Source organism: Cervus elaphus, chromosome 21, assembly GCF_910594005.1.
Source record: "Cervus elaphus chromosome 21, mCerEla1.1, whole genome shotgun sequence".
In the NCBI taxonomy this organism is placed as follows: Eukaryota; Metazoa; Chordata; class Mammalia; order Artiodactyla; family Cervidae; genus Cervus; species Cervus elaphus.
This window is the reverse complement of record NC_057835.1, coordinates 70376115-70402098: the sequence shown is the minus strand read 5'-3', so window position 1 is coordinate 70402098 and position 25984 is coordinate 70376115. Positions and strand designations below refer to the sequence as shown.

General features: G+C 39.5%; 1 protein-coding gene and 1 non-coding gene across 5 annotated transcripts in view; both read left to right on the top strand.

Moving 5' to 3' along the window:
- NDUFAF6 (NADH:ubiquinone oxidoreductase complex assembly factor 6) overlaps nt 1-21471 on the top strand; it is a 44311-nt gene extending 22840 nt beyond the window's left edge. For all 4 annotated transcript variants that reach the window (XM_043879873.1, XM_043879876.1, XM_043879874.1 and 1 more), the window contains exons 3-9: nt 2162-2284; nt 6370-6426; nt 9498-9600; nt 11328-11461; nt 12050-12151; nt 15464-15520; nt 20082-21471. In XM_043879873.1, the coding sequence (XP_043735808.1) occupies nt 2162-2284; nt 6370-6426; nt 9498-9600; nt 11328-11461; nt 12050-12151; nt 15464-15520; nt 20082-20210 (705 nt within the window). In that variant the 3' untranslated portion in view covers nt 20211-21471. The remainder of the gene's footprint in view (nt 1-2161; nt 2285-6369; nt 6427-9497; nt 9601-11327; nt 11462-12049; nt 12152-15463; nt 15521-20081) is intronic.
- Nucleotides 12757-12891, top strand: LOC122679706. Its single transcript, XR_006336496.1, has one exon. It is a non-coding gene; the product is annotated as a small nucleolar RNA SNORA14 (small nucleolar RNA).
- Nucleotides 21472-25984: the final 4513 nt, after the last annotated feature.

Genomic DNA, 25984 nt, shown 5'->3' with positions numbered 1-25984 from the left:
ACTGAAGCCTGTGCGCCACGGCTGTTGAGCCCACGAGCTGCAGCTCCTGAAGCCTGAGCGCCCTAGAGCCTGCCACGGCCACCCGAGGCCACTTGCTGCGTCCACTGAAACCCGTGCGCCCCGGAGCCTGTGCTCCGCCACGGAGGCCGCCGCAGTGAGAAGCCTGTGCGCCACACCGGAGTCAGCCCGGCTCACGCAACTCGGGCACGCCCGGGGGAAGCAGCGAAGACCCGCTGCAGCCGAAAATATAAATGAGTAAATATATTTTTTAAAAAAGATGAGGTATATCTCCCCAATGAGTTATTACTTACCATAAAGAAGAAGGAAATCTTGGCATTTGTGACAACACAGGCAGACCTTGAGGGCTTCATGCTAAGTGAAATGAGTTTGACAAAGACAAATACCATATGATCTCACTTACATGTGGAATCTAAAGCAAAAGCAAAACAAACAATTCCCAAGCTCATAGGTAAAGAGAACAGATTGGTGGTCTCCAGAGGCAGGGGTAGGAGGTGGGTGAAATGAGTGATGGTGGTTAAAAGGTGGAAACTTGCCATTGTAGGTAAATAAGGCGTGGGCATGAAATGCACAGCTAGTGCTGCTACTGTGCATGTGAAAGTTGCTAACAGAGCAGATCTTAAAAGCTCTCGACATACACAGACTTCTAATTTTGTATGGTGATAGTAGATATTAATGACACCTGTGGTGATCTTTCACAATATATAGGTAGGTAGGTAGGTTTAGTCACTCAGTCATGTCCGACTCTTTGCGACCCCATGGACTGTAGCCCACCACTCTCATATCAAATCATACTGTATACTTAAAACTATGAAACTGTTAAGTGTCAATTATAGCTCAGTTAGAAATAAAAAATTTTCCTCCTAGATTTAGCATGCATTGATGATTCTTGCCAGAACTTAACAAGGCCATTCTTAATCAGTAGTAAGTTAGGGAAAGAATCTAACAGTCTTCTTTTAAAAAGTTACTTAGTGAATAAACGAATGAGTTTTTTTAAATGTACCACAGTAAAATTTGCTTTTTGTGGTGTATAGACCTATAGGTTTTGAAAACTGCTTAAAGTCATGTATGTACCATCAGAGTTGTGATACAGAACAATTCCATCAACCTGAAAGATTCCCGGATGTGTCCCTTTGGAGTCAGCCCCTACCCTCGCCACAGTCTTCTCCATGTACCTGAGATAAGCTTCTACCTTTTTGAGCCACAGTTTCTGTACTTGTAGAATGAATGTGTTGGTAAGGACCCTGTGAGTTTGTTCTGATGATTGTGACCAGCTAACATCTGGTACAGTACTTGCACAGGGCCTGGAACTTGTAGACGTTTGATAAATAATATTTCCTCTCTGCTTCCTCTAAAAAACTTCTGGTTCTATTTCCTAGGTTTATCTTCAGACTTAAAAAATATTTGTGCTATCACTAACCAAGTGAGGATTGTTTTTCTTCGCTTCCACTTATTTTTTAAAACTTCATTGGAAAATTTCAATCATGTCTAGAATGAAGTATATCCATATACAGAGAGAGAAATATAATGAACCCTCATGTACCCCATCACCCACCTGCAGCTGTTACTTACTCATGGCCAATCTTGTTTTTCATCTTTACTCCTCAGCCACATCATCCCCACCTCCAGGTTATTTTGAAGTTATGTTTCAGATAAATTTTTCCATCTGCAGATATTTCAATTTGCATCTCTAAAAGAATTCACTTAAAAAAAATAACACTACTATTATTATACATTAAAAATTTAAAAATAATTCCTTAATATCATTAAACATCTGGTGTTCGGATTTTCCTAGTTGTGTCTCTTTTTAAATCCGGATTCAAATAGGTCTATATGTGACTCGTCGATCTTTCTTAAATTCCTTTTAAACAAAATGTCCCCCCTCCTTTGTTTTTCCTTATAACTTTTTTAGAAGAATTGCTCATATTTTTGAATGCAGACCTTGAGAATATTTTTGAATAATCACCAAGTAATCTGTAGCTTTTACTTAGGTAACTCATAATGGTGAAAATTTAACTGATATATAACTTTAAGGAAAAATTAAATGCAGAGAAGACTGAATTATATGATTTTGCAGTTATAAATAGTGATTTCTGAGACTCTGAGTAGTGCAGTTATTAATGTTTTTAAACCCTGTTTATAGATTAAGGACTCTGTCTCTGAGAAAACAATTGGACTGATGCGAATGCAGTTTTGGAAGAAAACTGTGGATGATATATATGGTGACAATCCACCACATCAGCCTGTGGCCATTGAACTATGGAAGGTAAAACAAAAATAGCTACTTTTCATTTGTATGAATGTTATTTAAGCATACTTTTTGTTACATACAAGTTGGATAGTGGCAATGGGGAATCTGTCCTGAAAATATTCTTGGGCTCATATAACGTTCAGATATATGTTAGTTTTGACAGAATTTAATATCATTAACAAATAATTTGCATACATCTTTAGCGTGTTTATTAAAAGAAGAAAGAGGAATTTGGTCTGTTTATGTTATAAATTATTTTCCACATGTTTGGTTGCAGAATTTAAACCCTACAAATTTTGAAACAATGACAGGTAAATTTTCTATTCTGTCTGCCAAGTAGCTCCTTATTCCAGTGCTTTAGTTCGTACTCTGGACTGTAGAAAATGATGATGCATTGATCTTTTGTGCTCTTATCATTCCTAAAGCTGCCTTGTCTGGTTTCATAGAATTGCCTCTTTGTTGATGAAGTTTAGGTATCTGAGAATGGAAGCCTATGGGCGAGGTTGTTATTTGTACACTAAGATGTATTTAGTAGTTAGTTTTATGTTAAAGCTGTATGGATTCCTCATTCACAGCTAGCCTTAACGCAGTTTAGAAATATGTTGAACTAGGAGCAGAGGACGGGGTTTAGGCTCCTTTCGTCCTTGATCTGTGTCCGCATTGTCGTATTGTGAGTGCCAGAAGACAGCGTCTGTCCCAGGAGCCTCTGACAGGCCTGACTGGTACACCCCTTCTCAGGTCTGTGCCCCAGCAGAGGCAGGCCCTGTTTCTGGGCCCCAGATTGATATCACAGAGCCTCAGTAATTGGAGGGCCAGGCCCCTCCACCAGGGGCTGGGAAGGAAAAGTGGATGGGAAACTCGTGAGTATCCGATCAGTTGTTTCCCTTTATTCATCCCACTTCAAGAACCTCATCCTGGCTGACTCAGTTTAGAGGAAAGTTTCTCCAAAGTCCAGAAACTGCTTATTTTATATGCAAACCTGACTTGCGTTAGAAGTTTATGCTAAGACTTGTATCGAAAATTCTGGCCTTTGTCAGGAAATAAGTTGAAAAATCAGAGATTTATTTAACATAAATTTATCTTGTCTTGGCTTCACTTAAATGCCAGAAGACATATCTGAATTACAGAATGTTTTACATGTATGCCAATTTGTCCAGTTTTAAAAGCTGCTTACATTTTGGTGATTAATGTTGGCCAGCTCTCTGATATGACAGGTATTGCAGATGAACGTGAGCATTTGAAGGAAGCAGGTAGTGTTCAGAGCGGTTGTCCTGATGACGTGTTTTTTGCTTCTCCGCGTTCTGCTGGAGCACACGCTTATTGCGCCACTGTCCCGTCAGACTTTCCATTGATTACTTAAAGAGCTTCGGGTTCTGTAGAAGGTTAAATCGGGGAACAGAAGGTCCATTCCTGCCGCACTGTTTCATTGCTGCTTTTAGAGCACAGAAGAGATGAATTCCTATAATTTCTAATAATTATAGCCATGATTTTTATTCCATCTGGCTTCTATTTCCAAAGTTTTGATACCTTTATTCAACAGGTTTTTAGCTTCTTATAAGTATGTGTTTTTTTATCTTGATCTCTGATTTCCTTCAGAATCAGACAGAACTCTGTTTTGTGGTCAAGGGACTGCAGCTGTTACAGCGTCAGTCTTGAGTAAATAGGAGTCTGACTTTTCAGTGGTTTAGTGTCTACTGAGTACTTTCATGTGCCAGGAATGGTGCTTGATGGTGTGGTTACAAAGATCAAACATCCCTGCCCTACTCAGACATGTGCAGAGCAAAAGGAGAGCGAGACTGAGGTGACTGAGGTATCCCAGGCTGGCTCTTGGAACTGGGGAGAGAGGCCCGTGGGAGTGCTGCTGGGTAGTTGTAGCAATGCTGAGAGCACTTCCAAAGCAACTCTTTGCCGCCCTCCTAGCCTCTGCTGCGCGCCTGTCGGGCAAAGTGGGCTCCGTTCTGCACACGTCATCCTTTGCCACATGGATGTGTATTGGTGGGCCTGCCAGCCTTTACATTAATATCAGTGACATCTTAGAGTCTCAGTTGAAGTGTAGGATATCCCGGAGACTTTATGTTTCACTACTAATATTTCTTGTGAAAATGTATTATACCTGGTGTTGACTTGGCAAAAAAGCAATGTTTAAAAACTTATTTGGAAATAGCTTCAAAATTTCAGAAAGGTTACAAAATTAAAAATATTGTAAAGAACACTTCTAGGTCATTTACCCAGATTTACCTGTTGTTAACATTTTATCCTATTTGTTAATTATTTGTATCTGCTCACTCACATGTGTGTGTGCTGGCATGATCTCTGTATATTTTCACACATAATTTTTTTAAATTATTTGAGTATAAGTTGCTTACATTATGTCTCTTTATCCCTCAGTACTTTAGTATTTCCTAAGAATAGAGACATTGTCTTATTTAACCAGAATAGTTATTGACTTTAGTAAATTTAACTTTGAAATAACTTTCATCTGATTTTCCATTCATATTCCAATTTTGTCAGTTGACCTAATAATATAAACTAATGTATTTTTCCCCTCGAGTGTAGGATCCAGTCAGGTATTTTTTGTCACATCTCTTTAGCTTACTTTAAGCTGGAACATTTCCATAGCTTTTCTTTGCCTTCTATGACATTGACATTTTTGAAGTGTATAACATCTTTTGTTTTTTGTAGTAAAACATTGCTCGTTTTGCATTTGTCTAATGTTTTCTCCTGCTTAGATGGTTCAGGTTGTGTGCTCTTGGCCAGAATACTGCATCGGCGACGTGTTCTCGGAGCGTCACATCTGGAGACACATTCTGTCCATCTGTCCTTTCTTGGCATTGTTCATTTTCCTTAACATTCAAGATGTTGCCCGGTTTTCCCAATGTGTAATCTACTGTATAATTAGAATTTCCCTTGCAACTAATCAACTTTAAGACAATGCAAATATCCTGCTCCTTATCAGTTTCCTGTGAAACGTAACATGCACTGATGGTTCTTATCCAGTCTTTACTGTTATGATTACAGAGTGATAATGTCCCAACTCTAATGCTCTGTTCACATTTACCACTTGGCACGCTACTGTAAGCAAGTGCTCTCACGCTCCTGTTATTTATTTGTTTATTAATTATTGGTATAAACTCCTGAATTTCTTTTTTTCTTTTTCAGTACTTTATAACTCATTGCTTGCATGCATGCTCATTCGCTTAGTTGTGTCCAACTCTTTGAGACCCTATGGACTGTGGCCAACCAAGTTCCTCTGTCTGTAGAATTTCCCAGGCAAGAATACTGGATTGATTTGCCATTTCCTCTTCCAGGGGCTCTTCCCAACCCTGGGAATGAACCCACGTCTCATGTCTCCTACATTGGCAGGCAGATTATACCTCATTACTGTACTTAATTATTTGGTATTCAAATAGTCCCATATTTGGACAATGAGAGTCCCTTCAAACTGGCTCCTGTGTCCTAACATGCCTCCTATCTTTTTTTTTTTTTGCACTTTCTATTTTCTGGCACAATAAAATGGTTTAGGATCCTCTTGAATCTCCCTTGTTCCAGCTCTGGAATCCCCTTTTTTAGGGTCTGTTTCCTTTGATGGAAATGGTATTAGAGACCAAAATCTGAGCACTAAGTGTGCTCTTTCTTAATGGAATGTCTTTACTTATAAGATAACATTGTACCCTGCAGATTGTTTCCTTGGAGCTTTGTTACCCTTTTCTTTTTTATAAAGTGGTTATTTTCATTAAATAGGGTCTTCATTTTATGGGGGAAAAGTTTGTAATAAGCATAGAAGTTGAGGCATATCATGTAGAGAAGCTTGCTCTGCTTAATTCTTGTTTTTTTGTTTGTTTTGAAAGTGGATTCACTAATTACTAATAGTATAAGGAAAAGATTAGTGAAAAGGTTTTGGATATATTATCTTTACTTGGAAATGTTTTAAAATGTTTTCTAGAGACATTTTCTTTTTCCCTAGGTTTTTAACATAGCTGTCTGGTGAAGAGTTATTACAAACGTTCCCTGGCCTGGTTTTGTATTTGGTTTGTTTATGTTATTCAGGTCTACAGAAGTCATTTGTGGTACTTTCTAAAAACTTAAAACTTTTTTTTTAGGCTGTCAGAAGACATAATCTGACTAAAAGATGGCTTATGAAAATCATTGATGAGAGAGTAAGTTGCAATTGCTCATGTCTTGTTTTTTTTCCTCTTTTAACCCTTAGGCTAATTCTTCAGGGAAGAAATGTTTTAATATGCATATTATTTTGGAGGAAGGAGACTTTTAGAGAACTGTGCCATTTCATCTGTTCTCCATCACTGCATGCCACCTACCTCAGGCTCCTATCCCAGTACCTGGAGACAGACAGGCAAACAGGCATCCAGGCAGAGGCATGCATGTGCATATCATACTCTACTATTTTGGTGTTTTTTAAATAATAGAAAATTTTCAGACTTATATAAAAGTAGAGAGAATAGTGTAATATACTTTCACGTATCTGTCACCCAGCTTTAATATTTATAAACCCATGTCCAATGTTATTTCATTTATTTTCTACCAACTTCCCTCACTAAACCCTATTAGATTATTTTAAAGTAAACCCAAGACATGTTATCATTTGATCTGTAAATATACATGTAACTTGAAAAGATAAAAACTTGTATAAAACAGATAATCAACAAGAGCCTTATTGTATAGCACAGGAAACTCGGTGTTCTGTAATAAACTGAATGGGAAAAGAATCTGAAGAATAGATGTAAGTATGTGTATGACTGAATCACTTTGTTTGCTGTGCGCCTGAAACTAACACAACATTGTAAATCAACTCCAATATAAAATAAAAATTGAAAAGAAAAAACTTGTATACAATATAACTACAATGTGATAATCAGACCTTAAAAAGTATGCATAATTCCTTAATATCATCAAAATGAGAATAGTTGTACATATATCGTTATATACATCCAGTGCTTGAAGCGCTGTCCAAATAGAATGAATAAAGAAAGTCTGATGGTTCTAGCAAATAGAATCTTACTAGAACTAAGTTCTAGTTCCAACCAGGCTTGCAGATTGCTTGATGACTGGGACTGATCTGTGTGTTCTTTCTGACACATTGTTGGCTGAGTGTCCTTGACCTAATATTTGTCATACACTGTTGTCATGAAAATGTAAGTTTATTTAGTTTATTTGGATACAATCTATTAATAACCATAGGCTACAGTAGTAATAATATAAGCCAAAATGAGATAATGACTCGAGCCCACAGGCTGCAGCTACCAAGCCCACATGTTGTCACTGCTGAAGCCCATGCGCCCTAGAGCCGGTGGGCCACAGCAAGAGAAGCCACCGCAGGGAGAAGCCCGCACTCCCCGCAACTAGAGAAAAGCCAGCACAGACACAAATAAATAAACAGAAATTAAAAAAAGCACACCACAATGAGATACTACTTCATACCCATTGGGATGGCACTAATAAAAAGAATGAACAATAGTTAGGTGTTGGTGAGGATATGGAGATACTGGGACCCTTCGGACAGTGCTGATGGAAATGTGAAATGGTGCAGCTGTTTGGAAAAACTGTTTGGCAGATTCTTCAGAAAGTTAAACATAGAGTTATCATAGACCTGGCAATTTCACTCCTAGGTTGATAAGAGAAATGAAAACATGTGTCCTTGCAAAACTTGTACACAAATGTTCATAGCAGCATTATTCATAATAGTCCAAAAGTGGGAATGACTCAGAGTCTATGAATGAGTGAATAAACATACGATGGAATATTATCTATGTTTTCTTCACTTAAAAGGGATGAGATACTAATAGATGTGCCAACATGGGCGAACCTTGAAAATACGCTAATTGAAAGAAGCCAGATACAAAATGCCACATATCGTATCACTGCCCTTTTATAAAATGTTTGCAGTATACAAATCCATGGAGACAGAAAGTGGATTAGTGGTTTGTGGCGATCAGGAGAGGGGAAAATGGGAAGTGACAGCTTCATACATACAGGATTCTCTCTGAGGTGATGAGAACATTCTGGAATTAGATATTGGTAATATTGCACAACTTTGGAATTTACTACAACTGTGAAATTGTATACTTCAGAAGATTTTATGGTGTGTGAATTGTTTCAGGTTTTTTTTTTTTTAATGTGAAAGGTCTGGAGGATATCTCCCCCCCGCCCCCGGGAAACTGGTGCCAGTTTCTCCTAGTTTTAAAACAGGAGGAAGGGGTGGAGGAATAATATTACTTTGGCCATGGAGTCTTTTTAAATGTATTATAAAAGTTGCTAGATGTGCTTGTTCTAAGATTTACGTTTTTCTGTTTCTTGAATATAGCGTATTCTGGTAATCAATCATTACTTTATGGAATATGGTTTCTTCTGTGGGGGGATGGAGGTGCAATAATGTCTGAAATGCTTAATTAGGAGCTCAGTTAAGTAATTTTCTCCATGATATTTTAGACTTTGTTATTGTTTGGTGGCTAAGTCATATCCGAATCTCTTGCGACTCCATGGTAGACCGAGAGACTCCTTTGTCCATGGCCTTTCCCAGGCAAGAATGCTAGAGTGAGTTGCCATTTCCTTCTTCAAGGAATCTTCCCAACCCAGGGATCAAACCTGTGACTTTTGCATTGGCAGGCAGGTTCTTTACCACTGAGCCACCAGGGAAGCCCCCACCTTAGACTTTGTTGTTGTTTAGTCATCCAGTCCTGTCCGACTCTTTGCCACCCCATGGACTGCAGCACACCAGGCCTCCCTGTCCCTTGTCATCTCCCAAAGTTTGCCCAAGTTCATGTCCATTGCATCAGTGATGCCATCCAGCCATCTTATCCCCTGATGCCCTCTTCTTCTGTCCTCAGTCTTTCCCAGCATCAGGGGCTTTTCCAGTGAGTCAGTTGGAGGAGGAAATGGCAAACCACCACAGTATCCTTGCTGTGAGAACCTCATGAACTGTATAAAAGGACCTTAGACTTTAGAAGCAAGTAAAAATTAAGCCAACCCCACGTCCATGGTGATTTGTGCATTGAGATTATTCCTGAGGTATTATTTTGAGGGGTGATTTGTAAGTAGTGAACATGTAGGACTTTAATATTTTAATTTTATTTTTATCTTATTTTATTGTGTAATAAACAGTTCATACTAATAGTTTTAATTATTTAATACTCATTTCTTTAGGGGAAAAATTGTGCATTTTTATAATAAGTTATTAACCATTCATCAAACAAATAAAGCATTTTGTTTATAGGAAAAAAATTTGGATGACAAAGCATATCGTAATATCCAGGAACTAGAAAATTATGCTGAAAATACACAGAGTTCTCTTCTTTATCTAACACTAGAAATATTGGGTAAGTATTTTTTTTTTTCTATTTTATGGTTTTCTTTCTTAAAATACTTTTTTTAATTGAAATATAGTTGTTTGATGTACATCATTATGTTAATTTCAGGTATACAGGAAAGTGATTCAGTTATGTATATATTTCAGATTCTTTTTCATTGTAGTTATTACAGATATTGAATATAGTTCCCTGTGCTACATCCTTGTTTATTCTGTATATAATGATGAGCGTCTGCAGTCCCCTGCTCCTCATTTATCCCTCCCACTCCTTTCCCCTTTGGTAACCTTAAGTTTGTTCTCTAAGTCTGTAAGTCTGTTTCTGTTTGTAAATAAGTTCATTAGTTTTATTTTTTAGATTCCACATGTAAGTGGAATTATATAATATTTGTCTTTGTCTGATTTACTTTACTCCGTATGATGATCTCTGGTCCATCCATGTTGCTGCAAATGGCAGTATTTCATTCTCCTTCTATGGCTGAGTCATATTCCGTTGTATGTATGTACCACACCTTCTTTATCTGTTCATCTGCTGATGGACATTTAGGTTGTTTCTGTGTCTTGGCTATTGTAAATAGTGTTGCTATGAATATTGGGGTGCATGTATCTTTTCAAATGAGAGTTTTCATCTTTTCTGGATATATGCCCAGGCGTAAACTTGCTGGATCATATGGTAACTCTGTTATTAGCTTTTTAAGGAACCTCCATGCTGTTAACATAACACCTTTTTTTTTCTTTTCCTCCATCAACATAACACCTTTTATACTTCACTGTTTCTTAATTTGACAGTCTAACCAGTTTAATGTTAAAATTTTTCTTTGCACCAACTATAACGGACTAGCTTTTCTTTTTCTTTCGAGGTAGAAAGGGAATATAATATATACCTTTCTTTGGAATGGAATGCAGACTAATGAAAATACCCAGATTCTCATAAAAGTACTTTAGCTGCCTCATGCTGTAATTAATAATCTGGTAATTGCAGATGATTTTACTATTTTATGCAACCCTTACTCTTTGGAAGACCTGTGACGTGACTCCTTTCTTCTCTGTCAATAATACTTTCCTATGTTTAAGACAAAGATTGAAGAAATAAAACTCTAAGTTTTTATGAGATTTTTCTTTAAAAAAAAAAAACAACCCAAAACTATGGAGTTTAGATATTTTTGCTCTTTTGACTCTATTCTAAATTGGTGAGCACTTACTGTCATGAGGATTGTAATGGAATTATTTGGGGCAAGGACAGTACCGTCCATTTGAAGAAAGCAATATGTCTTTATGTCAGCCTAAAAGAATAATACAAGTCATTACCCAATTTCCCAGGCCTGTTTTGCCTCTCCTTCAGTGACATGTTTGCCAACGCAGTGAAAGGAGGGAGCAAAGAGCAGAAAGTTTGTTAAGCATATACTTAAAATGAGGTCATATGGAAATTGCACTGAGGAGAAGAAGTGCAAGACTTGCAGTGTTTTCCACAAGAGCTGATTAAAATTCCAAATGTGCTCTTGGTATGCGGTCGTTTGAGGAAACTTCTATTTAAAAGTTGATGTTCAGAAACCTGTTACTGGTAAATGATCAGCTTGTCTTTGTGCTCAGTTTTGCTCACATAAATCCTGTTTTTCAGATATGAAACACAGGATAAACACCTTTTAGATGTTAAGGTGATTTTCCTATGCTGCTTGTATTGACTTGTTATGCATTTGAGGAGAAAAGAGCAGCCTAATTGCTAGATTTCTGAAATCATAGGCGTAAAGGATCTTCACGCGGACCATGCTGCCAGTCACATCGGAAAAGCACAAGGCATCGTCACTTGCTTGAGAGCCACGCCCTATCACGGTAGCAGAAGAAGGGTGTTCCTTCCCATGGATGTTTGTGTGCTGGTAAGGCTGTTGCTTGTACTCCTAATTATTTACCTTAAGAATATGGGGAGGGACATTCTCTTCTTGGTTCTTTAGTCTGTGACTTCTTTGAAACACATGCTTATTGCATTTTTGCTCTAGAGTTATCAAGTCAGAGTTTTATCAGTCAGGCATTCTAGGTCCTGGTGGAGCTGTGTGTAAGACGGTCCAGAGAGCCTCACTTGGTGTAGCTTCACTCCCTTCCCAGCAATTACATAATTAGTCCTAGTGTTCAACTTAGCCTGTTCTTTTAAAGGAGGAAGTAATCCTTAGGAAAGAATACTGTTTATGAGAACCTTTGTTTTTTGGATGAGGTTCATTATTCTGTTCTTTTGAATTTCTTAATCTGTTAGTTTATTTTGTTCCAGGTACAGCTGTTTACTTAGCATCTTGTTGCATATTCTCCTAGGAGAGACAGTGTGTTTGTGTGTGACACATACATATAGTTATATTTTAAAAACCAAAAGAGTCATTTTACTGTACACATTGTTCTAACCCCTGCTGTCTTGAGCTCAGTTAGTTTTAAGTGTGCTTTTTGATTCCAAACATAATGTGCATTTTCCTACGTAGCATGGTGTTTCACAAGAGGATTTTCTACAGAAGCGTCAAGATAGAAACGTGAGAGATGTGGTATATGATGTTGCCAGCCAGGCACACCTGCACCTAAAGCACGTAAGTAGCCTCTGGCGGAATCATTGAAGAAACCATCATTTCTAGCTGTGGCTACTCCTAAGGCTGGTTGTAGCATTTTTTAAGTTTAACAGTGCATATCTATTGCTCACTGAAATCCCAGCAGATGTATCTCAGGGCCTACTGTAAACTTTTTCCACTTTTTAAAAATCCCCCTTTCTCCTCCTCAGCTTCCTCAGTGAGGCTCCTCTGGGACCCACCCGCTCACTGTTACTCTGTCTCTCCAGGGAGAGTGTGTCTTCCTGCCCGGTCAAGGCCGATGCCTCTCCTCTTCCGCCCTCCCAGGACTCCATCCTCAGCAGTTCCCAGCTGGTGTCTTCAGCTGGCCTCTCCGACACCGTGCCCCGTTTATCTTCTAGTTTGTTGCTATTGCTTTCATTGGGCAGCCCGTGAGGCCCTTCTCTTTCTTACTTTTCCCTCCCAGTTAACCCTTTTTGAAGACGTGTTCTATGTTTATTTTTACCTCAAGGCCCTCACCACTGTGACCTTGTTCACCGGGCTGTAATTTGGCTTCCATCCTGCATACTCTAATAATCATCTCTAGTAAATCATTTCCTTTTGCCACATTTGAAAGAGTATCTGATTTATTGCATTCTTAAACCCTCTTGGTAGCTTCAACCTGATTGCTTCCAGGATATGAGTGAATGCTATAGGAATTGCAGGGGAGTCCAAAGGGCTGCGGCTGTCCTGTGGCTCAGTCTTATTTCATACCTGAGACATCACCTAAGAGAGATTTGTAAGAGGGAAATCGTGTCACTGAAACCATGGTGGTCTTTGAATCTTGCAGGTATACTCATTTGCAGAATACAATATAAGAGCAAATTTGTTGCAGCAAGTATTTTTGTAACTTACCTAGGTTGCTCAGTCAAAATAGTTTCTGAAATTAAAATTTCCACTTAAGTTATTAAAGCCCAGAAAGTACAAAGAAGTGGTTCTCAGATTTATTACTTTGTGGTTGTTCAGTTGTTCAGTCATGTCTGACTCTGCAACCCCGTGGACTGCAGCTCCTGGAGATTGCTCAAACTCATGTCCGTTGAGTCTGTGATGCCATCCAACCATCTCATCCTCTGCCATCCGCTTCTCTCCTCTTCAGTCTTTCCCAGCATCAGGGTCTCTTCCAATGAGTCAGTTCTTTGCATCAGATAGCCAAAGTATTGGAGTTTCAGCTTCAGCATCAGTCCTTCCAATGAGTATTCAGGGTTGATTTCCTTTAGGATTGACTCGTTTGATCTCCTTGCAGTCCAAGGGACTCTCAAGAGCCTTCTCCAACACTACAGTTCAAAAGCATTAATTTTTTGGCTTGGTCCAGTTCTCACATCCATACATGACTACTGGAAAAACCACAGCTTTGATTATATGGATCTTTGTTGGCAAAATAATGTCTCTGCTTTTTAATATGCTGTCTAGGTTTAATACTTACCGATTACTTTAATACTTAGCAACTAATTCAGCCATAATAAGTCATTAAAAAATAAAGAGTGTCTGATTTAGGGAGGGTAGATGTTTTACATGTATGTATGTGAATGTACATACATACAAACATACATACATATAACGAGTTTCCCCGGTGGCTCAGCAGTACAGAATTCATCTGTGATGCAGGAGATGCGGATTCGATCCCTGGCTCAGGAAATCCCCTAGAGGAGGGCATGGCAACCCACGCTGGTGGTGTTCTTGCCTGAAAACTCCTGTGGACAGAGGAGCCTGGCGGGCTACAATCCATGGAGTCACAGAGTCGGACACGACTGAAGCGACACGTAAGAGGAAGAAGCAGCTAGACTTGGTAACTGGTGAGATTGTGACAGGGTCAGGGAGCAGGGCAGCCGCAGGTTTCATGAAGATGGAATGCAGGCTGTGCTGGCGCCAGTCGGAGCCAGCAGTAGAAGAGCAGTGGTGTGCTGGCTGCTCGTCAGTAGCCTCTGGGCATCGCTGAATTTAAGGGGATTCGGGGACATTCAGGGAGGGGGGCCAGAATGCAGACTGTAGGATGAGGACTTTAAAAGGAGGTCAGAACTGCAGATGCAGCCCGGGGAGTCATCCAGATGGAAGGCTTAGGGTTAAAACTCCAGGTGCGGGTGTGCTTTTGTCCAAAGAGAGTGTGTATTTAGACAAGAAGACCGAAGGCCGAACCTTGAACCCACCTCTAGTTCTCAGGTTGTCAGAGAGAGGGCCATGTATTAGGAAGAAGGAGACTCGGAGTCAGTGTCTTGGAAACCTGAGGGAGGAGCAGATTCCAAGAACGGGAAATACTGAAGTCCTGCACTCCTCCGAGAGAATGAAGAGAAAAGAGGGGTATGCTGCTCAGTAAACTGTGAATGATCTTGAAGAGAGCAATTTTAGTGGATGGAGTAAAACTGGAGTACAGTGTGTTGAGAAGTGTGTCAGGGAGTTTAGTTTCTGTCGATGTAAACAAAGGCTGTAGACAGAGGTGGGCTTGGGGAAGGTGGAGGGTGGGCATTACTCCAAGTGGGTCGAGGCTCTAGTCCAGGGCAGTAGGAAGCTGGGTTGGATAGGTGAGATTGGATTCAAGATGTGAAGGCCTTGAATTCTAAGATGAGTAGCTGAGACATGATCTATCAGGGAGTTCAGTTAAACAATGACTTTATGACATTAATTTGGCTAACTGTGTGGCATGAATTAAAGGTTGGGGAACACAGACGCAGGAACCGTGGCTGGGAGGGTCTTATATTCATCTTGACGAGAGAGGCTGACGTCCAGGCTGGGGAGGTGCTGGGACTGGTGTGTAAATACAGTCGACCCTTGCACAACCACAGGGCTTAGGGTGCCAACCTTCCACGCTGTTAAAAATCCACACATAATTTACAGGTGGCCTTCTGTATCCAGGGGTGCTCTGTGTGTGGGGGGGCAGCAGTGGTCAAAGTTGTGGCGGCTGGAAATGCCAAAACCAAATGTCAGAAAGAATAGAAATCTTGGGACTTCCCTGGTGACTTCCAGTGACTAAAACTCCATGTTCCCAATGCAAGGGGCCTGGGTTTGATCCCTGGTCAGGGAACTGGATCCCACGTGCTGCAACTGAAGGTGCTGCATGCCACAACTAAGACCTGGCAGAGTCAGATAAATAGAATTCTTAATATACTACCTTTTCCTGATATCTTTAGGTTTGGCAGGTTAATCTCAACCAGCAAGAGATGACTGTTCTCTTGTTTTCAAGAAAGGCCCTAACTCTGCTGTTTGAAACTGCTGGTGTTGCTTTGTGTCCACTTTCAGAGGGAGAGGGTTAATTTCCAGAAATACTTGTCTTTCAAACCAGTTTCCTTTGTCTTCCTTTTTTAGGCTAGGTCCTTCCACAGAAGTGTTCCTGTGAGAGCATTTCCTGCTTTTCTTCAGACTGTGAGTAGATTAACAGAGAAAGTTGTTTAGTTAATAAAGCAGATATGTATAGTCTTTTTTTTTAAAATAAGGTTTCCAGTGCAGTTCTTTAGTTTGTAGTATTTGTTTTTGTTTTCGTCCCTTAGGGTGGGTTTTGTTAGTTAACATTCTGCTCTTGGTGAAGGTCGTGCCTGTGTTCCCCAGAAGCAGGTGAGTGGAATTGTCATAAGCGCTGACGGCAGCCGGGCTGCACTGGTTTGAATCTGCTTTGTCACTTATTGTGGAACAAGTTCCTTAATCATTACGTTCCTCAGTTTACCCATAGGTAAAATGGGACTCACAGGAGAAACTGCCTCATAGGTGTGTTAGGCTGCTTCTAGCCATATAAGTGTGACTTAATGGTACACTTACTAATTTTTTTCTCAATAGTGACCATATTGTAGCAGTGGTTCCTGAAAGTGCAGTGCTGAGCTGGCTGCATCAGAATCATATTGGAAAGCCTCTTCAAAAATACTGATTCCTGGGGTCTTCTTACTAAGACTCAGACTCCTGGGGTTGTGGGGGGTGCATTCCTAGGAGGATTTGTGATGATTTTTATTTTTTTAATTACCCGGGTGATTCTGATGTGTAGCCAGGTTCAGGAACCATTGTTGTAAAATACATTAAAAAATGAAAAAAAAAAAAAAAAAAAAGAATAACTTCCGGTCAGTAGTACCTATTATGGGAAACAGGTTCTGAGCTAGATCATCTCATACATTATTCTTCAGTGTGGTTTACTTCATTTTGTAGACCAAGGTTCAAAGATTTGTGATATTTGAAAATGGAAAACTCAAGCATTTTCTACAGTACCAAACATACCTTCTACCTTTCTCCCTAAAATATGTTCAAAGATTCACTTCTGTCCCTTGACATCTTTTGTCCTAAGTCTCAGATCTGAGTGTTTGAAATCATTTCGTTTCTTTACTGAGTTTACTTATTATGAAAGTAATACATTAATATTTTAGATGTTCACATAACAAGAGGCAAAAGAAGAAATTGGAATATTTTCTCAATTCCATCCTTTCCAGAGATAATGTCTGTTCATCTTTTTGGACTTTTTATATTCATATAATTATATATGTGTTTTTGGTATAAATGAGATGTCAAGTCTCTCTATGTCAACACGTTCTAAATCACCATTTTTAATTGTTATTTATTTGATCATTTGGTGATGTACCATCACCTGTTTTGATTTATAAGCCCCAAGAAGATTAAAGACTGTTTTGTTCACATTTGTGGGAAAAAAAAGTTGTTCTCAACTCTGGTTGTCTGTCAGAATCACTTGGGGGAACTTTTAAAACAAAACAATGTTGGACTTATCTCTAAACCAACTAAATCACAGTATCTAAGAGGTGGGATCTAGGCATTGATACCACTTACAAGTTCCCCCAGAAATCGTGAAGTGCATCTAGGCCAAGAACCAGTCCCTTGGGCTGGTGGCATGGTCCCTGGGCCGGCAGTATCTGCCTGGGGTCCTGTTGGAAATGCACATTTGGGGGTCTGCCGCAGACCTAATGGATCAGAGACTCCTGGGGTTGGAGCCCAGTTCTCAGTTTCCAAACTGTGCGAGGAGAAAGTGGCGGGACTGCATGACAGTTCCGGGGAGCTGCTGCTGTCCTCCTCATCCAGCCGGGGCACGTCTCACCCCGTGTGTGGGGCATCTGTTCATTACTTTCTTCAAAGAAAAGGTTCTGCTGTTTGAAAATGACTCTTCCGGGGTAGCATATGTTGTTCTCTATAGATGAAGTTTTCAGAAAAGTGAAGTGCTAGTGAAAGTCGCTTAGTCGTGTCTAACCCTTTGTGACCCCATGGACTGTATGGAATTCTCCAGACTAGGATACTGGAGTGGGTAGCCTTTCCCTTCTCCAGGGGATCTTCCCAACCCAGAGATCAAACCCAGGTCTCCCGCTTTGCAGGCGGATTCTTTACCATCTGAGCCACAAGGGAAGCCCAAGAATACTGGAGTGGGTAAGCCTATCCCTTCTCCAGCACATCTTTCCAACCCAGGAATCGAACTAGGGTCTCCTGCATTGCAGGCGGATTCTTTACCAGCTGAGCTACCAGAGAAGCCCATGGTTTTCAGAAGCTATATTAAGAAATTATAAGATCTTTGAAAATTTCACAATGAATTTGTTACGTTGAACAATTTATTTGCCATTAGCCAGACTTTGCTTGGAGAAGGAAGTGGCAGCCCACTCCAGTATTCTTGCCTGGAGAATCCCATGGACGGAGGTGCCTGGTGGGCTGTAGTCCATGGGGTCACAAAGAGTCAGACACGACTGAGTCACTCCCTCACTCCCTCGCTCACTCAGACTTTGAACCAAATCCTGACTTGTGAATGCTTGCTGCTGCTATGTCGCTTCAGTCGTGTCCGACTCTGTGCAGTCCCGTAGACGGCAGCCTCCCAGGCTCAGTTGAGCTCTGAATTTTGAGGTCTGTTTCATCTGTATTTCAATGAAATCTTCTCCTGATTATAAAAGCAATATATTCTCATAATAGAGATTTGGACAATATAAAAAGAATATTAAAAGAAAATAATTACCATACCACAAATAGCACAGTTCCTGGACCCAGAGACAAAAGCTATTCACTCTGTTCTTTTTTTTTTTTTTAATGAATTTCTGTGTGTCTTTAAAATCACACTTTATATGGTAGTGTCCTATTTGTCAAGCATTTAACCACATCATTAAAAATATTTATTTAATATTTAATGGCTGTATAATTCTTTATTATGTGCTTGCATCTTAATTTCAGTAACTATACCTATAATTGGATATTATAAAACTATTAAAATGTACATAATAAAATTCTTAGAGATGAAAAGTTAATCACAATATATTGAGTGATTCAAAAAAAGCAGGTTACAGTAGAGTCTGGTGGTTGAGAGTCCTTCCAATTCAGGGGGCGTGCAGTTTTGATCCCTAGTCTAGGAAGATTCAACATGCCACAGGGCAGCTAAGCCCGTCACCAGAACTAGAGAAGCCTGCATGCCACAGTAACGATCTCTCACAGCCAAAAAAGTTACAGAACATTATGAATAATATGAGCTTTTTCCCCCCAAAAAACAAAGAACATGTGAGAGTCCACTAAAATACCTTCAAAGGTTTTTCTTTTATTCTCTTTTAAAGTGTTTTTTATTTGATATCTACAAATGACTATATCCATATATGTATGCATGTATTGTGAAGCATAACATAGTGAATACGCATGAACTCACTGCTCCATCCACGAACTAGAATGTTGCTGTTTCATTGCGCTCATGTGTTTCCCCATCTCATCCCCTTACTTCTGCCTTCCTCCTCCAGGTAGCTGTCCTGAACTTGGTATTTATTATTCTAAAAATGCTTTTCCCATTTTATATATTCCTAACCAATATGTTGCTTAGTTTTGTTTTTGAGCTTTGTAAAAATGGATCATTTAAAAAAAAAAAATGGATCATTTTCTATTTATTTCTTCTAGGTTACACACACACAAACACACACACACACACACACACACACACATAATGTTGCTACGATTTATCCATATTATTCCATCTAAATACATTTTAATTTCACTGCAGCTTAATATTTCATCATGTGAACATTTTATTTATTTGTTTCTGTCAAAGAACTTCTGGACTGTTTCCAGGTTTTTTGCAGCTGCATGCATTCATGCACATATCTGATGTGTGTATATAAGTTGAGAGTTTCAGAAGTAGAGACTGAATTTATATGTAAACTTGCTCGTTGACAGTATGTGGAAGAAAATCCTGGGAGAACGCGCAGTCCTGTAGACCGGCTGTGTGGGACACCCAGGTCGTGCGCAGAACTCCAGGGGGCGCCGTGCACATGGGTGAGAGGGCGGTGGGACTGCTCGCATCGTGCAGTGCCAAACTCGGAGCTTCTCTGTGTAATGAGGAAGTTGCTGCAATACGATGAAAATTTACAGATTAGTAACATTGAAAACCATGAAGAGCACTGCCCGTCGACAGTGTTTTCCAACCTGCCCCCGCCCCCCCAACCCCAGGGAAAGCTGCCAAGTTTTGTGTGATGGGGGAGCATGGTGTGACCTTTAAGGGACCCGTGATGGTTCTCCCTGGTTGCAGATTTTCTTCTAACAAGAACATGGAGACTCTGAACTTTTTCACAAAATACTGTTTTAAACAACTTGGGCTCCCGCTCATGGCACAGTGCATTTCTGTGGGGGGTGGGGTGTGTGTGTTCCTTTTCCTTAATTGAAACACCCCTTTTGTATCCTACAGAATCTAGTAGTAAATCATTCCTTTTTTTTACATTTTGACCAGAACACTATAAATTATTATCAGAATTGGCTTGATATTTCTAGTCCTAGCTCTGTGATACAGTTTTACTAGCTTCATAACTTCCAAACTTCTTAGAAGATGTCTTTATTTTCTCTCTCTTAAAAATTCTCGTTTACAGTCTTAGCATGCAGAAGACCATCTCAGGAAGACTAAAGTAGCCTTAATACCTGCTGGTTTTATTTTTGTTTCTTTAAAAGAATTAATCTATATGATCTGGTGACCATTATTCTCTTTTTCCAGGTTGCTCTGGAGGACTATTTAAAGAAAATTCAACAAGTGGATTTTGATCTATTCCACCCATCTTTACAGCGGAAGAATACTTTGCTTCCATTATTTTTGTATATTCAGTCATGGAGAAAAAGATACTAAAATAATTTCATGGCACTGATATTTATTAGTTTTACAAGTGTCCTTAGTTTAGGGTTCTTGTTGACACACAACAGGAACTACTTAAGGAGAAAATGAATTTATCGGGTGAGCGTGTAGGTCACAGAATGGATGAGAAGTTGCTGTGGGGCCAGGGGGCCAGGATTCTGCCCCAGGCCCGGCGGAGACCATCCTGGGGAGCGGAGCCCCAGGAGGGAGCCCAGTTCCAGCTGTGCTGAGGCTGCAGGCCATGCTTCTGCCGCCAGAGGGCAGGGGGATGGCTCCTCCCCTCCCTCTCTCACCATTGCAGAGGAACCGGGAACGGGCTGAAGTAGGACTGGGTCTGTATGCTGAGCAGCCAGACCCCAGGCATCTAGTACAGCTGGGAAATGCATTTATTTAAGGATCACGAAGAGTGAAGTGAACATCAGTGTTTGAGGAGTGTCAGTTGCTATTTTGAGGTCCTTTATATCTCTAACATTTATTCTTTCCCACCCTGTGAAAATCTGTCCATGATGATAGAATAACTTCTTTAGGGTAAGGCGGCAAGCTGTCAAGAGCTCCAGTCCTAATGTGATTTTAGGTCTTGGCTGACTTGGAGGCTTTTACTTTTTTGTTTACCTTTCTGCTTCACTTTCTGTCATCGAGCATTATCATCATGAACAAAACTCTTCTTAACAAAATGTGTGTTAATGTAAATTAAATTAACAAAATTGTGTTAAAAATTCATTATGGGGATACTCCATTTTTAAAGACAAGTATACTAGTTGAGTTTCCCGGTAAAAAGCTCTGTGCCATGCACTTTGACCAGTGTTCTCGCCTGATCTTCAAAACTATGAAACAAGGAACATTTTTGGAAATTAAAAAGTTTTAATTATAAAATACATACTCATTGCAAAAAACAATTGTTTGCATCTCGTAGTTGGCAGATCTGGATTCTGAATGAGTCTCTAGCTCTCAGCACCAGAATTACACCCTAGTTTTCTTTTCCTGTCTTTTTAGTGGTCTTGTCTCCTGCCCACTCCCACCTCTGTTGTATCATTTCTGTCCCATCTCAAGTCTTTGGTTTCAGCTATGAATAAGTGCCTGCTTCAGTTGTGAATTAATGATGGCTTAAAATATTACATGTTTCGCAAATAAAACTCAACACTGAGAGCTGCTTAAGAGCAGAAATACATTGTTTTGTTCTTCTTGCATCCGCCAAGTTCTTAGTATGGCTTCTGATTTAGAGCAAGTGGAGGTTAATAAATGTATAAATGATGAGCATACAGTGCAGTTGTTTATGTTATGTACTTTTGGTTTATACTGATGGTGAAAGAAGCAAAACCCACAGAAACAGGACACATTTCCTGTTGGAATTCTGAATGGTCCAGAGTTGAAAAGTTCGTTGAAGATGGTCTTTATTAGTAAGCATTGTCTTTGGATCTTACCAGGTTAAACTTGGCAGCAGTTGGCAACTAAGCATCTTAGTTCCTGTCTAAGAAGGGTTAAAAAGAAGGGTTTAAACACTCAACTGGATTACTGGATTTTTCACTGGCTCAGAAGCCAATTTACTGTTAAGCAAATAATTTCAAAATGCTTTCTAAGTCCTTTTAAATTTGATGCTTAGAGATTTGGATGAAGTTTCCAGTCTGCTAGAGACTGAGATAGGTTATTATTCATTGATGTTTACTGTACTATTAATTTCCTGGCATTAAAGATACTCCGTTAGATGGTGCCAACAGTGCTTTTTATTTTTCAGATCTGTTTTCTATTAGAGCATTTAAAAGAGTCAGATACAGTTTCAAACCATGTAAGACACATTTTGATACTGAATAGGTGGAGAGCAACAGATAACAAATGTTAAGTATTAATCTCAATGTAGGTAACGTTGCTTATCATAAAATACATTTGAGTAGTTCCCCAATCAGCTAGCATTATTTTTTCTGTCCTTTTGGTTAAATCTCTCCTTTTGATGAAAGTTAAATGTCTCCTGAGAAATAAAGCAGCAGTTAACACTTAGCGCAGACTTGCACAGGTGATATGCTCTGCGCCCCTTTGCTTTACTCTTGACAGTGAAGTAGGTCTTTATTTTCCGAAGGATAAAATTGCCTCAGTTCAAGGTCACACGGCCATTAGAACTAGAGTTGGATGGCAAACCCACATTAGTTCGATGCCAAAGCTCACAGCCCATATATTTTTTGCCATTCTTGAGATTGTAAAATAAACAGCCAAGTTTAAAGCTCAAGGGCACAACTTTTTTTTTTCTTTTTTTTTTTAGAAATAAGTATTACTGCATAAATTTTAGGTACAGATTGAGCTAAAAAGTATATCTACATATATTCTAACTACAGATTAGAGAAGTAAACAGGCAATTGAAATTGATACTACCTGCTGGTCACTGGGTGTAGACAGGAGGGACACATAACCACTTTGGAGGTCAAAGGTTTCCCAGAGGAGGGGACGCGTGAGGAATTTCAGGAAGCTGGGGTAGGAGGCAGGCTTTGGGAAGGGGGTGCAGGTGGTGTGGGGAGGTCCCCGCTGAGGAAGCAGTAGGAGCAAAGGCCAGGAGGCAGAACTGATACAGCCTCTGGCAAGAATCTTGAGTTTTTGGCTTCAGCTTACTTAAGTGAAAAGAATATAATGTTCAGAGTTCTTAGGAAAGTTTGTGATTAAAAACTGACTACATCTCTTAAACCAGTGAAACGTTTTGAATTAAGATCACTGACATGGGAGTTTATATCTTGCCTGTTGCACCAGATGCCATGGTGTCCTTGGGTTTGTTTTAGCTGGTATTAATAGGACTTTTCTGAGGGCACTGGCCTGATGGATTGCCTTGTCCGGAAAGATCCACAGAGGTGTAAGCATTATGCTGACAGTTACTGAAGACCAAATGTCATCCTCCTGGTTGGAGGACTGATGGTGAACCACATGCATCCAGAACTGGGAAGGGTGTTGGAGTAGACTGGAAGGATGGGGAAGGAGGTGGGGAGTGGTTGTGAGAATACCGTGAATATCTTAAACACTTCACTCTCCCTGCTGTCTTCAATACTGAACATGTATGTCTTGGGGTAAAACTGCAAAGTTACTTTCTAAAGAATTAGAACCTTCAAATGAGAAAAATGATTGTAAGCAAGGAATGTGATGAAATTTATCAAACAGTGCGCAGATGGACAGATTTTTTTTTGCATCAAGTCTGTATATACCGATTAAGAGTTTGTTCAACAACAAAAAGGAGTGGTACTTGGGGCATTGTTAAATATATAACTCATTATATAGTATACACTGAATAAAGGAATTTTGAAAGTTTAGATACAGCAGTCTAACGCTGTGAAGTACTGCTCCGAAGGAGCCTGACTGGGTTCAAGCTCCAGTCTCACCACCCTAACAACCGTGTAACCTCAGCAAGTTATGAGAACCCTCCAGTGCCTCGATTGTTCCACTTGTAAAATGGGAAGAATCACAGTATCGGCTTCAACATGTAAAAGGCCTAGAAGAGGGACCTACACGGAGTAAACACTAAATGATGTTGTTAACCTTAGTATATAGAAGACCGGCACACTTTGATTTTCAGGCATGGCATTTAAAAAAGAAATTTAATGCCTTTAGATCAGACAGTTATCAGCGTGAGCTATTATCTCACTCCCAGCCTGATAAATTCATGTTACCTGCTTGCCCTGTAAGACTTGAGTTTGCAAACCGTGGTTTAGGAGAATTTGCGAATGATGGGTTAATAACAAGTGATTACAAATAACTGGAGGCTGGGTCCACTAAGCGTAGCCATGAGTTCTCTCTGCAAGCGGACTGCATTTTAACTATTGTTTACCAGTCTGTCCCTCGCTCATCCAAAGTTCTTGAGTGCAAGACCATGTTCTGTTCATCTCTGTATCCCCAGAACCTATCATAGATCCTATTGCTGCTCCATAAATCCTTATGGTCTGGATGAACATGCCACAGTATAAGGTGGGGTGGTGGGCTCCAAGAAAATGTTAATGGATTGGGGCTTATATGTAAGGGATGAACTGGGAGTTCATGGCAGAAGGTGGTGAGTGGACAGTGTATATGGCATTCAAGCATCTGGACTGTGGGGTAAAATTGGAAAGATAAATTATAGACACATTAAGGTGTTCGGGTTTGAAAAATGGCATGAAATTTGGAAATACTGGGCCATTCACAAATGGTCCATAATGCATGTATTTTGTATATATGCTTATGAGTATTATTTGCATTCTAGTATAATCATATTTAACAAGCATACCTTTTGAGTCAGATTTGAAATAGATTATCTTTATTCTTACTTGATAAGTCTGTGGGTTGACTTTTTATTACCCAGTATAGATACTGTTTTCCTTTGAGTCACCCTTCTCTCGTTGAACAGTCCTGCCTTGGTGTTCTGTGTGTTTTCCCTTTTATTTTTAATCACGATTAATCTTCACAGCTGCTTAGTTATATAATAATATCCTGTGTGTTTAAACACAGGCCTACAGATTGAATTTCTCAGAGAACAAGTTCAAGAGCTTTTTAAAACCACAAGATCTCTTTTACGGGTGCTACAAAGATTCTTTCGGAGCTCAACATTAATGATTTGAGAAGCTATTTCATATATTTTACATTTGTTGCTTGTTGCAGTGGTTTCTATCCTGCGTTAATCTTGTAAGTGGACTAATAAGCTGAGAAAGTTCTCATTTAACATACAGACACCTGCTCTACTCCTTTCTTGTAAGCTGTTCAATGTAGTTGTTAGATTTGCTTGAATCGTGGTTTGGAGGAGTGTGTAATATTCTCTTTACTGAGTGATCATTTTCTAAATTAATGCATTTTCTTTTTACGCAAGTAACCTACATGGGTTCATTACAGAAATCTTGGGGAGGAAAATAATGCAAAAGCATAAAGGAAGAACATTTTTAAAATCAAATTGAGGGCTTCCCTGGTGACTCAGTGGTAAAAAGTCCACCTGCTGATGCAGGAGACAAGGGTACGATCCCTGATCTGGGAAGATCCCACATTCTGCAGAGGAACGAAACTGGTATACCACAACTACTGAGCCCGTATGCCACAACTGTTGAAGCCTGTGCACCCTAGAGTCGGTGCTTTGAAACAAGAAAAGCTACCACGATGAGAAGCCCGCACCCTGCAACTAGAGAAAGCCCAAGCGGCAATGAAGATCCAGCACAGCCAAAAATAAAATCATAAAAGTAAATCAATTCTAATTATACCAGGTAAAAGATAAACCGTTAAGATAGTGTTTATGTCCTTCCAGTTTTTTCCTTGGCATATATATGACATGTGTTGTGTATAGTGTATTTTAGTCTGCATTTTAGCTGAGAAATACAGTTTGAAATAGCAATATTCTTTTTATTCAGTAGGGCATTTTAATTCAATGGTAATACATTCTCTTTTATTTTGCAATTGTAGTCCAAATGTATCTAAGGCCTCTGAAGTCAAACTTTCCTTTAATAATCAAAAGTTTAAGCCACCATTCCATGTAATGTTCTGTGAAAAGCCAGCATAATAACCTTTTCCAATATTTATAAGGTTTTCCTAGGTAGAACAGAACACTGGATTTATGTACGTACTTCTTGGAACAGCTTCATTTGCCTTTGTTTAATTACGGATGAGTTTGAACATCTTTGCATATATGTAAAAACCATTTGATAATTCTTTAATTTTTTATAGTTTTTGCCTATTTGATTATAAAATATTTTTCTCCCATGACTTTTTTTAGTATTTTTTGTGTTTTGATTTCTTACACTTAGGTCCAAGTGTGTGCTCAGTTGGTCAGTCATGTCTGACTCTTT